At 39.4% G+C, this 17,191-nt stretch overlaps 1 protein-coding gene across 5 annotated transcripts in view; it reads right to left on the minus strand.

The window, feature by feature from the left end:
- Positions 1 to 586: 586 nt before the first annotated feature.
- The window catches only part of LOC128983682 (sulfite oxidase), a 217,479-nt gene continuing 200,874 nt past the window's right edge, over positions 587 to 17,191 (minus strand). For 3 of the 5 annotated variants that reach the window (XM_054403077.1, XM_054403076.1, XM_054403078.1), the window contains exon 12: positions 587 to 762. In XM_054403077.1, the coding sequence (XP_054259052.1) occupies positions 634 to 762 (129 nt within the window). In that variant the 3' untranslated portion in view covers positions 587 to 633. Of the gene's footprint in view, positions 763 to 828; positions 1,449 to 1,737; positions 1,840 to 17,191 lie in introns of those variants that run through there. The other 2 variants (XM_054403079.1, XM_054403081.1) reach the window with 2 other exon arrangements.

The raw sequence follows: 17,191 nt of genomic DNA on the forward strand, positions 1-17,191 counted from the left end.
CCCATAAGAACAATGTTAAACATTACATCATTTGTGGACACGTAACGGCGTTATTTGTTAAGATATAGCTTTGAAATTTATAATTTGTTTTTTTAACATAATAGACTCGTGACTGAGGTTTTTGAATTTCGAAAATCCATTTTCATTTCCTTTCAATAATTAGCTTAATTTTAAGCTAATTAATAATCAATTATTCATTATAAAAATTAAAAATTGTGAAATAAAAAACGTCAATCTCTAGAGGACCGCAATTCCTTAAATTTAACTCCTTATCCATAATTATATGACAATTTGCTGATGAGATATTTGGACCCAAAGTTAACATTGTTCTTATGGGGAAGAAATCCATGTTCCACTAAGGAAGACTCTTAATCACACAAATATTATAACAAGCAGAAGCAATGCAACGGCAACAAGCGATTGCTTTGTTATGATGACACCAGCTCATTAATGTTATATATTTTCTTTCATTACAATATTGTGTAAATCGCCTGACATCGGTGGCATACCAGCTGTAGGATTTAAAAAAGTTAACGAATGTTTTTGGATTAATGAGTTAGGACATTGAAAGCAAAAGTAATTCAAGTTTTAGGATTAAATATTTAATTTAATAAATAAAAATATAACAATTGGTTACTTGGTGATGTTGACTTTTATTCGGTGGTACGCATTGCTAAGCACTCCTCTCAGGTTCCATATGTTTTTGAATGACTCAGGCTGTGTGTTGTAGCTGTTGTCTACAGCCTTCACCCAAACCTCCACCTGGGAACACCAAACATTTGTAGTAGTTTCTATATGTTGTTGAATGACTCAGGCTGTGTATTGTAGATGTTGTCTACAGCCTTCACCCAAACCTCCACCTGAGAACACCAAACATTTGTAGCAGTTTCTACATGTTGTTGAATGACTCAGGCTGTGTATTGTAGATGTTGTCTACAGCCTTCACCCAAACCTCCACCTGGGAACACCAAACATTTGTAGTAGTTTCTATATGTTGTTGAATGACTCAGGCTGTGTATTGTAGATGTTGTCTACAGCCTTCACCCAAACCTCCACCTGGGAACACCAAACATTTGTAGTAGTTTCTATATGTTGTTGAATGACTCAGGCTGTGTATTGTAGATGTTGTCTACAGCCTTCACCCAAACCTCCACCTGAGAACACCAAACATTTGTAGCAGTTTCTACATGTTGTTGAATGACTCAGGCTGTGTGTTGTAGCTGTTGTCTACAGCCTTCACACAAACCTCCACCTGGGAACACCAAACATTTGTAGTAGTTTCTATATGTTGTTAAATGACTCAGGCTGTGTGTTGTAGCTGTTGTCTACAGCCATCACCCAAACCTCCACCTGGGAACACCAAACATTTTTAGTAGTTTCTACATGTTGATGAATGACTCAGGCTGTGTGTTGTAGCTGTTGTCTACAGCCTTCACCCAAACCTCCACCTGGGAATACCAACATTTGTAGTAGTTTCTATATGTTGTTGATTGACTCAGGCTGTGTATTGTAGATGTTGTCTACAGCCTTCACCCAAACCTCCACCTGGGAACACAAAACATTTGTAGTAGTTTCTACATGTTGATGAATGACTCAGGCTGTGTGTTGTAGCTGTTGTCTACAGCTTTCACCAAAACCTCCAACTGGGAACACCAAACATTTGTAGTAGTTTCTACATGTTGATGAATGACTCAGGCTGTGTGTTGTAGCTGTTGTCTACAGCCTTCACCAAAACCTCCAACTGGGATCACCAAACATTTGTAGTAGTTTCTACATGTTGATGAATGACTCAGGCTGTGTGTTGTAGCTGTTATCTACAGCCTTCACCCAAACCTCCACCTGGGAATACCAACATTTGTAGTAGTTTCTATATGTTGACGAATGACTCAGGCTGTGTGTTGTAGCTGTTGTCTACAGCCTTTACCCAAACCTCCACCTGGGAATACCAAACATTTGTAGTAGTTTCTATATGTTGTTTAATGACTCAGGCTGTGTGTTGTAGCTGTTATCTACAGCCTTCACCCAAACCTCACCCTGGGAACTCTAAACACATGAGCTATATGTGCTTTAATTAGCTGAATATCGAACATATGACTTTTGTAACTTTGAAAAGTTACAAGTTACATCAAGACAAGTATTAGTTTGTTCTAAAGTGTTCTATTTTATTTATCTAGTTATTTTACTGTTCATCTTTTAAAAGTATTTAAAAGTAAGTAATATTGATAAATGATCGGTTTTTAGCAAGTTTTTTCTGGATAACCATTTCAGGAAGACAGTAAATAAACTTAGTATTATCTGAAATAGCTCTACTTACTAATTGAATGCAAATTTTCACATGTTTTCAGTCATATAGTTTTAAACCACTTTTATTCCTAAATTAAGAGCACTCCCAAGAAGCAAAGCTTTTTATATCACTGCAAATAATATCCAGAATAATAGTTACAACACTTTGATTATTAAATTAAAAACCAACAAAGATCACAAAAACTAATATATTTGGCACTATTTTAAATTGAGTCGTAACTTCCTGTGTATCAATCCGCTTGGAACATGGTCTAAACAGGTTAGGCACTTGACAGGTCAGGTACTAGACAGTTTAGGCACTGGTGCCTAAACAATTCAGACTAACGTCAGTTGCTGAACCCTGCCCTCACTGACCACAGACAACCTGCTTCTTATCAATCAAGGACTGCTCACATAAGACCTAATCAGCTGTCTGTTTATTTTGAATCATTTACAATGTGAATCATACAATGATTTCAGTATTAATTCTGTTGCTACAAAATAACAAAATTGTAATAAAACCTGGCATATTCTTTGATATTTGTGGTTTATTTATTAAATGATGGATAAAATTGGAGTAAACAACTGTGGATTTTGTTTTAAATATGCTAGGAAGGCAGCTATACTTTGCACAGGACATTGTTATAAATGGATACATTTTAAATGTATTACTATAATGTATTCAGAGGTAAAAGTTATGTCCAGCTATGAGATAAAGGTCTGGAAATGTCCAGCTTGCAGGGAAGATAATGTTTCGGAAACTATTGACGAGAATAAACTAGATGAAAGTAATGTTTCTCTCTCACTAGCTACAGAAATTTATGGCTTACAGTGTTTTATGGCTAGTCACAAAAATTCCCTAGCTACATTAAATGGAAAAATTCAAAAGATTGATATTGATGGAGAGATGGACCTAAACGCTTCACTTACAATTGCTGCTGAAGCAGGCTCACTACTGCTTGAGGAAAATGACAAATTAAAACAGCAAATTCATGAGTTGAAAAATGACAGACACCAGGCTGAACAGCAGGCTGAAGAAAAAATTAAGGAACTACGGGATAGAGTAAATATCCTAACAGAAGAAATGAATAAACAAGAAAGTGTTCACATACATAAAACTCAATCTGTATATGAAAAAATGAAAACTAAAATTGAAAATAAGAATAATAAAATTTCTCAGCTAGAAGATGAAAAGTTGATGTATAGGACTCAACTTAAGGATCACGTGAAAGAGAAAGAGGAATTGAAATCATGCAAAAAGGAGATAGGTAAACTTAGTAATGAACAATCTAAGTTCCAGTTAACCATAAAGGATAATGAAGATTAAAAAACAAAGATAAATTCGCTGATGAATAAAAAACCCTCTTTGAGAAGAAAATTTTGGAATTAGAGTCGAAAAAAGAAGCTGGTGACACTGCACATGCTACAAAAGTTTCAAAACTCTTAAAATCGGATGAAGCATCATGGGTCAAAGCCCGTTGGGTAGATGATACTATTCTCCAATCATACTTTCATGCATTCAGCAGTGATCCCGCTCTCAACAACTCCGTCCTGTTTCTTGGCCCTTTTACAACTCAAATACTTTAACATTGCAGCCAGGAATAGGCCCAATCTGAAATGGATAATTTAATGTTTAAGAAACATAATTATGTTTTGTGCTGCCTGAACGACAGCCTTAATCCTGACAATGATGACTCCGGCTCTCACTGGAGCCTTTAGATTTTTGACAACATTAGAAAATTGGTATACCATTTTGACTCTAACTCAAACTTTAATAAGTCCAGTGCCCTATCACTGATGAAAAAACTCAACTTTGATGACAGTACCGGTACCCTAGTGAATATCCCCTGCACTCAACAGAAAAATAGTTTTGAGTGTGGCATAAACGTCTTGGTTAACACAAAGCTGGTAGCTGAATGTTTCTGCAGAAGCCCATTAAACATTACAATGCCTATTCATGAGTGGTTCAATTCATTTTTGTTGGATCCTCCTGTGATAATGCGGCCTCTGGTGTTAACAAAAGCATGAGTGAGATCTCTCACCCTGTTAAAAAAGGGACAATCAATGAACATATAGAGGAGACATGTGACAGGACCACTAAAACTAAACATGATTACATATGAGAAACTGTAAGAAGATTAGGAAGAAAAAAACAAGGAAAGACTTTGAACCATCAATAAATCACACTGATACTAGAAACAAATTTTATGTCCTGGATGAACTCCATGAAGATGTTGCGGAAAAATATCCTCACAGTAAAGCATCAAGAGGACTGATTAAACTTAAAGCTCCACAAGCCCAACAAAATGGTACCTTAAGGGCAAATAAACTCGACAAGAAAGCATCCAGAACTAATAAGTTTGTGGTTACAGAGGCAAAAACACCAATCTCTAATGAAAATAAGGACAAACCATCAATAAAATCTCATGACCGATATTTAAATGATACAATAAGTCAAACCAGAAACGTGCAGCCCCCTACTAAGATGGAAAATAAACCCTGGTTTCATATAGCAGGGGACAGCCATGCAAGAGATTTAGCTCAATTCCTCACTCCACTATAATGCCCCAGTACTCCGTCTCATCCGGCTACTATCCAGGTGCTTCACTGCTATACGTAGTCGAACAGTTGGAGAAGTGCAATGACAGATATAAGGAGAATGATTGTATCATACTTATTGGTGGGTCCAACAAAACAGATGCAGACCACTTTCGAATTGTACTGTCCAAAATAGAAAATCCAATAAAAAATACTAAGGCTAAAATTATATTGACTGAAATACCCTATATTTATCAACAGCCAGAGAATGGTGAACAGTTTTTTGAGATTGAAAACTGTAATTCTTGCCTATTATCCCTATCAATAAAACAAAATGTTAAGTACTTGATGTTCAGCTATTTATTAAATTATAAAAAGCATTATACTAGAAATGGAATGCACTTAAATAAAGCAGGAAAGATAGTAATATCCAAAAGCATCGCAAACTGGCTCTCTAAACCCTTATTTAATGGATCTGACCAAAAAGTCAAAATAGCTCCGCATACTGATGAATTAAATCCTTCTCCTACTCAACAAGGTTCAATTTCTCACATCAGAAATGTTTAAATTAATAATTCCCAAATGTCAGGGATGATTAAACAATTTTCTGATCAACCAGACACAGCCTTTGCACACTGTATTTCCGCAGATATAGGGGACAGAAACAATATGTCTGCAGGTGTAGCTGTAGTGTTTAGGCAAACCAACAAAGGGTAACTTTATAAACCAACACCTAGCAAGGCAAACAGTAAAGAATGGTCCTACTATTTACAGTTTAGTAACCAAACAAAAATATTTGGAAAAACCTTCTATTGCGGATAATGAAAAGGCGTTCGAGGGGATAGCAGCAGACATTAAGAAGAATAGCCTCAAACAACTAATCTGTTCACCACTCGGATGTATGAGGGACAGAATACTACCTGAAATTTTTATGAAGAATTTGTTGAACCTCCAAGAGCATACTGGGGTAAATATTACAGTTGCTGTAATTTACAACACAAAGCACATGGCTGGAAGAGAAAATAATCCTAGTACTGGAAGCAAGTCACCCAATATGGCTACAATCCTACAAGATATACTGATGATATACTGAGGAACCTAACACAAATGACACGTCCTACATCGTCCGACCCAAGGCGCTGCAGCAGCTATCCTGATGACAACAACCATGAGCCATCTGATGTGCACCAGTCCAGCCGTAGTAGCAGTAGCAGCAGTGTCTCTGTGTCCAGTGAAGTGAATGAGCATTCTGAGAAAGTATGTGATAAAGTGAAATCCCCCCCCCCCCCCATTATCACTCCTGGCCCCTTCTCCTTCTCAGAGATGGTAAAGGTAGTAGATACTAATTGTCAACCCACATCTTATAGTGAAACCTCAAAAACAAATGATATTAAAGAATGTAATTTTTTAGAGACAAGGCAGGCAGTGTTCACAGTGAAATAACAGCTATACATAAAAATACCCCCCGCCGCAGCAAACCTGCCAGGGCCGGATTTAGCATTTCGGCGCCCCTAGGCCCAAATAATTTTCCGCCCCCTAGTCTGGTCAAAGTTATCATGTCCATAGGCCTAAGTTAATTGCTTGAATACCACTCCTTTTAGGAATTTTATCATTGCAAGTTTTTTGAAGAATTGACCCATTTAGCCTTAACAAAATGCCGTGATAAACACTTTTAGCAATCGTATGCTTTTAGCAAATGCTCATGTTTGTGGGACTGAAACAAAACAACTTGATCCACCGAGCATTCTTGCAAAAAACATGGCCATTGATCCCAATTTCAGGCCCAAAAACATGAACTCCATACAGTACGTGATACCGTAGATTAAACATACTCCTTTAGTAGATTCGTCATCATTATGGATTTGCTGAAAACAATTCTTGTTAATTAAAACACATCATAGAGCTAACCCTAAAATAATAGAAACAAAAGTACCGTACGTCAAAACTAACGTCCAATGTCACCAACATGAACTACACATGAAAAAGAATTTGAATTAACAATGTGGTAGAAAGTCGACTTGAGTTATATTTAATCTATGGTGGTACTGCATCTAGGTTATAGATTTCCAAAGCAAAACAGAGCAATATTCCGGCCAACCATACCGATCCTTAGGTCTGAGGAGAAAATTACAGCATTAATGGTGCTTTGGAGGGTATTGAATTAGTCGAAAACCTGTTGCAAACTGAAATTAATATTTTTTTGTTAATTTTAAAGATAAATTAATCATTTTTTTTAATATTCAACACAACGTATTATATATTTTAACTTGATCCTGCAGATTGTTATAAACTAATCAAAAGATTAGTCAATAACTTTTTTTGTGAGTTATTTGTTTTGTGTGTTTGGTGGTAACAGTGTCTAGCCCGCATGCGCCCCTAATTACTCCGATCAGTAGCACCGAGCCAACATAGTGACAGTGCAGTGGCAATACGATGCGTACAGCACAGCTCGGGCGCTCGTCAACAGCCTCCCGTACCAATGTTGTAATGAAATTGATGCGTAATTCAGAAAAACAGTTTAAATCTTCTAACAATCATTTCTTTCCATCAACTTCAGAATCAGAATGCTTTATTAGCCAGAGTAAAAAAAAAAATCAACTATGAGGCTATTAATTATTTTTATTTTTAGATATTGGGAAATCCGGCCCTGAAACCTGCAGACTAAGCGAATTTCCATTTGACTGATTGGATTTACACTGAAATGTCTACTTAAAAATATAACATTTATTCTTGATTTAAATAGAATTAGTTTAACAAGTACTTAGGTTTGCTGCATCAGGGAGGGTAAAACTGTTTGTTTTTTTTTGTAAAATGTGAATAGTTAGTAAGAAATAAAAACATTTTCCAAATTTGATCAAAATATGTTCACAAACAAGCAAACTACAACAGTTTACTTATTCTCCATAAAAATAACATGGGAATTTTAAATTTACAATTTTTTGGAATTTTCTCCGTAACCATTAGGCGCATAATAACGCTTCAATATACTAAATTATTAGTTTTTTAAGCTCTACAAAATGGTTTGGAAAGAAATTGCTAAATTTTATGTTTTTTGGGTCAAAAATGGGAAAACCTATTTTTACCCCATAAAACACCCGTTCCCATGGTCCGATCATGCTGGATCGCGAACTCGGTCGAATAAACGTACGTTTACACGTTTGTACCAAATTTCATCAAAATCGGATAATTTTTGCTCGAGTTATCGTGCTGACAGACACATATATATATATATATATAAATATTGATATAAATATATATATTTAATATTTAAGTAAATAAGTACAACTGAGCACCCTGAATATTATATTTTATAAAAAGAAGTGACATGTTTCGGACATTGGTCCATTTTCAAACTTCAAAATACTTTGAAATATTTTGAAGTAAGGATACCATTTTGTTGGGCTTGTGGAGCTTTAAGTTTAATCAGTCCTCTTGATGCTTTACTGTGAGGATATTTTTCCGCAACATCTTCATGGAGTTCATCCAGGACATAAAATTTGTTTCTAGTATCAGTGTGATTTATTGATGGTTCAAAGTCTTTCCTTGTTTTTTTTCTTCCTAATCTTCTTACAGTTTCTCATATGTAATCATGTTTAGTTTTAGTGGTCCTGTCACATGTCTCCTCTATATGTTCATTGATTGTCCCTTTTTTAACAGGGTGAGAGATCTCACTCATGCTTTTGTTAACACCAGAGGCCGCATTATCACAGGAGGATCCAACAAAAATGAATTGTACCACTCATGAATAGGCATTGTAATGTTTAATGGGCTTCTGCAGAAACATTCAGCTACCAGCTTTGTGTTAACCAAGACGTTTATGCCACACTCAAAACTATTTTTCTGTTGAGTGCAGGGGATATTCACTAGAGTACTGTCATCAAAGTTGAGTTTTTTCATCAGTGATAGGGCACTGGACTTATTAAAGTTTGAGTTAGAGTCAAAATGGTATACCAATTTTCTAATGTTGTCAAAAATCTAAAGGCTCCAGTGAGAGCCGGAGTCATCATTGTCAGGATTAAGGCTGTCGTTCAGGCAGCACAAAACATAATTATGTTTCTTAAACATTAAATTATCCATTTCAGATTGGGCCTATTCCTGGCTGCAATGTTAAAGTATTTGAGTTGTAAAAGGGCCAAGAAACAGGACGGAGTTGTTGAGAGCGGGATCACTGCTGAATGCATGAAAGTATGATTGGAGAATGGTATCATCTACCCAACGGGCTTTGACCCATGATGCTTCATCCGATTTTAAGAGTTTTGAAACTTTTGTAGCATGTGCAGTGTCACCAGCTTCTTTTTTCGACTCTAATTCCAAAATTTTCTTCTCAAAGAGGGTTTTTTATTCATCAGCGAATTTATCTTTGTTTTTTAATCTTCATTATCCTTTATGGTTAACTGGAACTTAGATTGTTCATTACTAAGTTTACCTATCTCCTTTTTGCATGATTTCAATTCCTCTTTCTCTTTCACGTGATCCTTATGTTGAGTCCTATACATCAACTTTTCATCTTCTAGCTGAGAAATTTTATTATTATTATTTTCAATTTCAGTTTTCATTTTTTCATATAAAGATTGAGTTTTATGTACGTGAACACTTTCTTGTTTATTCATTTCTTCTGTTAGGATATTTACTCTATCCCGTAGTTCCTTAATTTTTTCTTCAGCCTGCTGTTCAGCCTGGTGTCTGTCATTTTTCAACTCATGAATTTGCTGTTTTAATTTGTCATTTTCCTCAAGCAGTAGTGAGCCTGCTTCAGCAGCAATTGTAAGTGAAGTGTTTAGGTCCATCTCTCCATCAATATCAATCTTTTGAATTTTTCCATTTAATGTAGCTAGGGAATTTTTGTGACTAGCCATAAAACACTGTAAGCCATAAATTTCTGTAGCTAGTGAGAGAGAAACATTACTTTCATCTAGTTTATTCTCGTCAATAGTTTCCGAAACATTATCTTCCCTGCAAGCTGGACATTTCCAGACCTTTATCTCATAGCTGGACATAACTTTTACCTCTGAATACATTATAGTAATACATTTAAAATGTATCCATTTATAACAATGTCCTGTGCAAAGTATAGCTGCCTTCCTAGCATATTTAAAACAAAATCCACAGTTGTTTACTCCAATTTTATCCATCATTTAATAAATAAACCACAAATATCAAAGAATATGCCAGGTTTTATTACAATTTTGTTATTTTGTAGCAACAGAATTAATACTGAAATCATTGTATGATTCACATTGTAAATGATTCAAAATAAACAGACAGCTGATTAGGTCTTATGTGAGCAGTCCTTGATTGATAAGAAGCAGGTTGTCTGTGGTCAGTGAGGGCAGGGTTCAGCAACTGACGTTAGTCTGAATTGTTTAGGCACCAGTGCCTAAACTGTCTAGTACCTGACCTGTCAAGTGCCTAACCTGTTTAGACCATGTTCCAAGCGGATTGATACACAGGAAGTTACGACTCAATTTAAAATAGTGCCAAATATATTAGTTTTTGTGATCTTTGTTGGTTTTTAATTTAATAATCAAAGTGTTGTAACTATTATTCTGGATATTATTTGCAGTGATATAAAAAGCTTTGCTTCTTGGGAGTGCTCTTAATTTAGGAATAAAAGTGGTTTAAAACTATATGACTGAAAACATGTGAAAATTTGCATTGTTGAATGACTTGCTGTGTGTTGTAGCTGTTATCTACAGCCTTCACCCAAACCTCCACATGGGAACACCAAACATTTGTAGTAGTTTCTATTTTGCTCGGGTGCAAACGGCGCTGTCAGACGTTGGTTAACACCATATTCTCTGAGAACTTCAGCGTTGTCAAACTCACCACCGTTGTCACTGAGAAACTCTTTGACGTGATGACCAATTGTGCGTGCTTTAGACAACACTTCACGCAACGCTTCCTTCACAGCAGATTTTTCCCTTGCGACAAAACAGTATCGGTACCTTGAAAAGTGGTCTTTTATGACGATCAAGTATCGGCGACCTCCGAAGGATGGGTCAAACGGGCCGCAAACATCACCGGATAACAACTCACCGGGGGTTGAGGGGCGTTCTCGTGTACCAAATGGTAGACGGTGTGACTTTCCAAACTGACACGGTTCGAAGATCTCGTAGTTGGCTGGCACTTTGATACCCATTTCAGATTCCAGCTTCGATCGGACGTAGCGTTTATCCATGTGACCCCAGCGCTCATGATATAACTGCAGAATGTGATTGTCTTCTACTGCATTAGCTCAAACAGGCCCATTTTTATAAACGGGCAGACTGGGCATATGCCCAGGGGCGCCGATGGTTGGGGGGCGCACCCAACCACCGCCCACACTATGAAAAATTGGTTTTGATCAGCCAGGATTTCAAAAATAAAATGGGTGATTTTAACTTGTAGTTAAGTGATTTTCCCTTACTGTAAAAGTAAATAAATACAACAAAATTGAAAATACCGCACTTCTTCAGATTATGCCTGTGAAGTTAGGGAAAGGCAGGCAGCAGTATGAACAGGACACACTCACTATTCACTATCAAAGGTAGGGTGGTAGGCCTGTAGACTACAGCTGGTGACGTGCCCCTACTACTCTCCCTCCCACCAACCATCGCGACACCCACCCCTACAACTAACCGCGGCGCCAGTAGGTTGTGCTGTTGTGCTTGTGCCTTCTGCACAGTCGTCAAATCAACACAACCTAACCTGTGACAGTCACTAGTCAGTGTTGACATTCACACTGCAGTTAGTGAACCAGTAATAAATAAATAGAAGTGTTGATACAAGTAGGCCTATAAATAGTGAAAAAAATGCATAAAAACCCTAGTGGAAGTGGAGCCAAGAACCGCAAGCGGTTGGCTCAAAGAATACAAGCTCAAGAATCAGTTTTAAAGAAAGTGAAGTGTATTAGGCATTAGGCATAACCGTAGTATTTTAACTGATACTGAATTGAAAACTCTGGATATAGAGAACTCCCTCCCGAACAAAAATTTGTCAAAACATGCTAATGTGTATTTATTATATACCTATATATGGTGTATATATACACCGATATACATATATATCGTTCAATACGTGTGTAATGGAACTGCACACTGTACTGTACTGAAGAATAATCACTGCGTAGTGCATTAGCTATTGGCGCAGGGCAAGAGGCATTCGCTCGCATAGCAACTGACAAGACAAGTTCAATACCCCCCTCCCCCCCCCAACCCACCTGCTGTGGGTTTCGGCGAACTGATGAGTCAACCTCCTTTCCTTTTCACCTCCCTACACCGCTGTGCTCAAAACCTTTTAGTTGTATATATAAGGGGGGCGCTGCTTTTGGGTTTGCCCAGGGCGCCACTGACCCTTAACGCGGCCCTGAGCTCAAACCTCAGATGGTTGAACTGTGTGAAATGAGGCACGATACAAAGTTCCACCACAGTTTCGAGTACCTTTGAATACAGTTTGTTCGTTAATAGTGAACCGACAATCTGTATTAGTCGATTCAAACCTGCTATTAGGGTTTCGATCATGAGCTGCGAGAATGGACACTAAGTTCCGAGAAACGTCAGGAACATACCAGACATCGTTGAGCGTGAACGTTTCCAGTTTTCCATTTTCATAGTTCGCTACTTCAACGACTCCACTGCCAAGAGCTTTAAAACTTCCTTTCCCGCCGCCTTTACTGCTGCGTTCGAGTTTGCAGGAAAAGGTTTGTACTCCGTGAACCAACTCAGATTTGACGTAATGTGCCGCGTAGCACCATTGTCGATCCACCACTGGTCGTTCGTGGTCAAGATATTCATTTCACTGCTGACAGAAATCAGTGGACTTCGGTTGTCGGTCACGTTAACTTGCAAGCCCTTCGTTCTCTTTTGATCAGTGTCACTCGTTTTTGAGCTAGTGCTAATGCCGTTAGCTCGAGCTGGATACGCAGGCTTGCCGTCAGCTTTCCATTTAGAACACTGGCGAATCCAATGACCTTTCCCCGAACAGTATTTGCACGAAGTGTCACCTTTTGGTTTCTTATTCTTCTGACCACCGCTGTTTGTGGCACTAAGAATGTCACCAGCTTTTGAAGTAGGAGCAACATTACACTCATGAAGGATCAATGCAGATGAACCATCTTCAAGTTTCTTGCTCTCGTTTGCCTTCATAAGTAGCTAGACTTGAACGATTCAAAACGCTTCGGCAAAATGTGTAACACTTTTGACACAAACAAGAGCTCAAGAAAATCTTCGACTCTTTGGATGTTACGCGTTTTGAGGCCAGCTGCAAATTCGCGGTTTTTATTCTTCAATCTTGAAAGCACGGTCGGGGCATCCTCGGTATCATCCCATTCCATACTGAAAATCCAAACACTGACGAAACAACTGATCTTCTGCCTTGTTATCGAACTGCTTGATCAAAATGTCCCACACTTCCTTAGCTGATAATCTTCCGGAAATACGTTGATGTAGAGCATCACTAACGCACTGAGAAATAACTATTTTTGCCTGAGTCGTGGATTTGTTGAATTTCTGAAGTTCTTCCTTTTCAGCTATAGTCGGAGGCTCACAGAGGGTAGGCTTTTCTCTCTTTCCCTCGACGATATCAACCGCGTCGAACAACTCTAGAACGTCCAACACTCGATCTTTCCACGTTGGCCAATCTTCTGCTCCTTTCAATGGTTTTATACCTTTCGCGTACTCCATTTGTAGAGCTGGAGAAACTCGATCGAAAGATATACCAAAGAAATAATATTCTTGAAACAGAAAATTACGTCAGAATAAATTGTTCTTACCGTATACGTAGTAGACTAGATTTCCCAACACTGTTATGTACTTAAAACGATGCTGGCGACCATAACCTCTTTGAATTATTCTCCCAAGTGGAGGTGTTTAGGGATAATCTAAGCAAAACTACGACGAAAAACAAATTTAAACTATAAAATAATCAAATGTATTTCTCATTAATGTTTTCATGACAAGGAACAATATTGGACAACAAAACAGACAGCTGATAGTAAAAACAACTTTCATATCATCTGTATGACTATTACAAATAAATAGAAAAGGCAGGCATTTTCAACAATAAACACTCTCACTTTAAAAAAAACCCTATCTTTATGGGGATTTGTCTATATAAGATCCCCTCAAAAATAAAATCCTATACAGCACAAAAACTAATAGTATATTACGTTACTAGTCCTGAAAATAAGGGTTTGCCGGACGAGTGTGGTCGTTCCCGTGCGAGACGATGTCGAGTACGGGATTACCATACGAGTCCGGTAAACACATTTTGGACGAGTGACGTACGATAGTTTACGCCATACTACTAAATCTGTACAAATCCTTATATATTACCACCAACTAAAGGACTAAAAATCACTAGTCATTACCTCTAAGAGAGGTTATGTTTTTGTTTATAACTACTCATTGCCACCTCCATTGAAACTCCATTTGATTAAGCTGGCGGCAAACAGCTGTTTTCTGGACTAAATCCTTGCGTGGGAAGTTCGTCAAAATAGTGTAGTGTGGCGTAAAAATGTTTACTAAAGCATTATTGGGAATCATATTACTCCCTGGCGGATTTCTTAAAAGATTATGACATTAATTGACCATTAGTTTATGTGAAATATGACTAAGATTGTTTTTTATTGAGCGGAGCAAGCGAAGCTCTTATACGTCGCAGGGTGTCTAGTAGTCGGGAAAATCGGGAAAGTCGGGAATTAGTATTGAATTTCAAAATGGTCTTGAAAGACGGGATTTAGTCTTAAATTTGATTTCAAAGTCGGGAATTTTCATGATGTTGCCGCGATCGTCGTCATGCGTTTACGTAACCGCAAAAGCCAATGATGATGTCTACACGGCCTCGGGAAATGTTCACGATTTTGCCGCGATAGTGGACGACGACGATGACGTTTCCGAAACCACGAGAGACGACGATGACGTTTCTGTGACAGCGGAAGACTACGATGACGTTTCCGTGACCGCGGGAGACGACGATGACGTTTCCGTGACAGCGGGAGACGACGATGACGTTTCCGTGACAGCGGGAGACGACGATGACGTTTCCGTGACAGCGGGAGACTACGATGACGTTTCCGTGACCGCGGGAGACGACGATGATATCTGCTCGGCCGCGGGAAATGTTCATGATTTTGTCACGATCGCGGACGACGACGATGACGTTTCCGTGACCACGGGAGATGACGTTGACGTTTCCGTGACCGCGGGAGATGATGGTGATGTCTAAACAGCCGCGGGAAATGTTCATGATTTTGCCGCGATCGTGGACGACGACGATGACGTTTCCGTGACCGCGGGAGATGACGATGACGTTTCCGTGACAGCGGGAGAAGACGATGATGTTTCCGTGACAGCGGCAGACTACGATGACGTTTCCGTGACCGCGGGAGACGAAGATGATATCTGCTCGGCCGCGGGAAATGTTCATGATTTTGTCACGATCGCGGACGACGACGATGCCGTTTCTGTGACCGTGGGAGATGACGATGACGTTTCCATGACCGCGGGAGACGACGATGATGTCTACACGGCCGCGGGAAATGTTCATGATTTTGTCGTGATCGCGGACGATGACGATAACATTTCCGTGACCGCGGGAGATGACGGTGATGTCTAAACAGCCGCGGGAAATGTTCATGATTTTGCCGCGATCGTGGACGACGACGATGACGTTTCCGTGACCACGGGAGATGACGATGACGTTTCCGTGACCGCGGGAGACGACGATGATGTCTACACGGTGTCTACAGGCCGCGGGAATTGTTTATGATTTTGCCGTGATCACGGACGATGACGATAACATTTCCGAGACCGCGGGAGATGACGGTGATGTCCAAACAGCCGCGGGAAATGTTCATGATTTTGCAGCGATCGCGGACGACGACGATGACGTTTCCGTGACCGTGGGAGACGACGATGATGTCTACACGGCCGCGGGGATTGTTTATGATTTTGCCGTGATCGCGGACGATGACGATAACATTTCCGTGACAGCGGGAGATGACGGTGATGTCTAAACAGCCGCGGGAAATGTTCATGATTTTGCAGCGATCGCGGACGACGACGATGACGTTTCCGTGACCGCGGGAGACGACGATGATGTCTAAACAGCCGCGGGAAATGTTCATGATTTTGCAGCGATCGCGGACGACGACGATGACGTTTCCGTGACCGCGGGAGACGACGATGATGTCTACACGGCCGCGGGAAATGCTTATGATTTTGCCGCGATCGCGGACGACGACGATGCGTTTCCGTGACCGCGGGAGATAACGATGACGTTTCCGTGACCGCGGGAGACGACGATGATATCTACACGGCCGTGGGTAATGTTCATGAGTTTGTCGCGATCGCGGACGACGACGATGACGTTTCCGTGACCGCGGGAGATGACGATGACGTTTCCGTGACCGAAGGAGATGACGATGACGTTTCCGTGACCGCGGGAGACGACGATGACGTTTCCGTGACCGCGGGAGACGACGATGATGTCTACACGGCCGCGGGAAATGTTCATGATTTTGCCGCGATCGCGGACGATGACGATGACGTTTCCGAGACAGCGGGAGACGACGTTGATGTCATTGATGTCTACAAGGCCGCGGCAAATGTTCATGATTTTGCCGTGATCGCGGACGACGGCGATCACGTTTCTGTAACCGCTGCAGTCAATGATGATGTCTAAACGTACGGTGCGTGGAAGATTTCATGATATAAAAAAAAACAAATTTGCTAGTTAGAATTTTTTATTGCTGCATTATTTCTTTACTTGAAAACACCACATTATCATAATACTACTTTAAGACAAAGACAGGGGTTGGTGTAGTATGGTTAAGCTATAAAAATTGGTATCGGTATCAAGAATTGAGAATCGATACATTTTGGTATCAACACGCACTAATTGTTGAAAAAACTAGTCTTGAAAAATTTGGAATTATTCTTGAAAAGTCTGGAATTAGTCTTGAATTTTATAATGGAAATAAACTAGACACCCTGAGTCGGCTCTTATGCATTTCGTAATACTCAAACTCCTCCTAGACGGCTAAATCAATCGTTTTCAATTTTTGCATGGTGATAAAGACCATATCGGTGAGTGCCAAAATCTATATAGTGTAGTGTTAAAAAAGTCTCTCAGGAATCCCCCCCACTGGGTCTCAGAGTTTCAATGTAATCCTTATGGAAGCAGTTTTTGAGACATATGGTCAGCTGTTGACTTTTGAATGCAGTAGATAAAGAAATAGCTGATAGCATTATTCCACAGATATTAGAACAGAAACGGTATGGATCATAACAATAATCAATTGACAACACTAGCTTGAGGTCTGTGATGTACGAAGTGGTGAAGGAAGTAGTAAAGGTGTGAGCAATCAGGAGTGTCAAAACTATTTATGACG

The sequence above is a fragment of the Macrosteles quadrilineatus genome, unplaced genomic scaffold (genome assembly GCF_028750875.1).
Source record: "Macrosteles quadrilineatus isolate MER2022 unplaced genomic scaffold, UCM_ALF_1.0 Scaffold_1__1_contigs__length_201487025, whole genome shotgun sequence".
Taxonomy (NCBI): Eukaryota; Metazoa; Arthropoda; class Insecta; order Hemiptera; family Cicadellidae; genus Macrosteles; species Macrosteles quadrilineatus.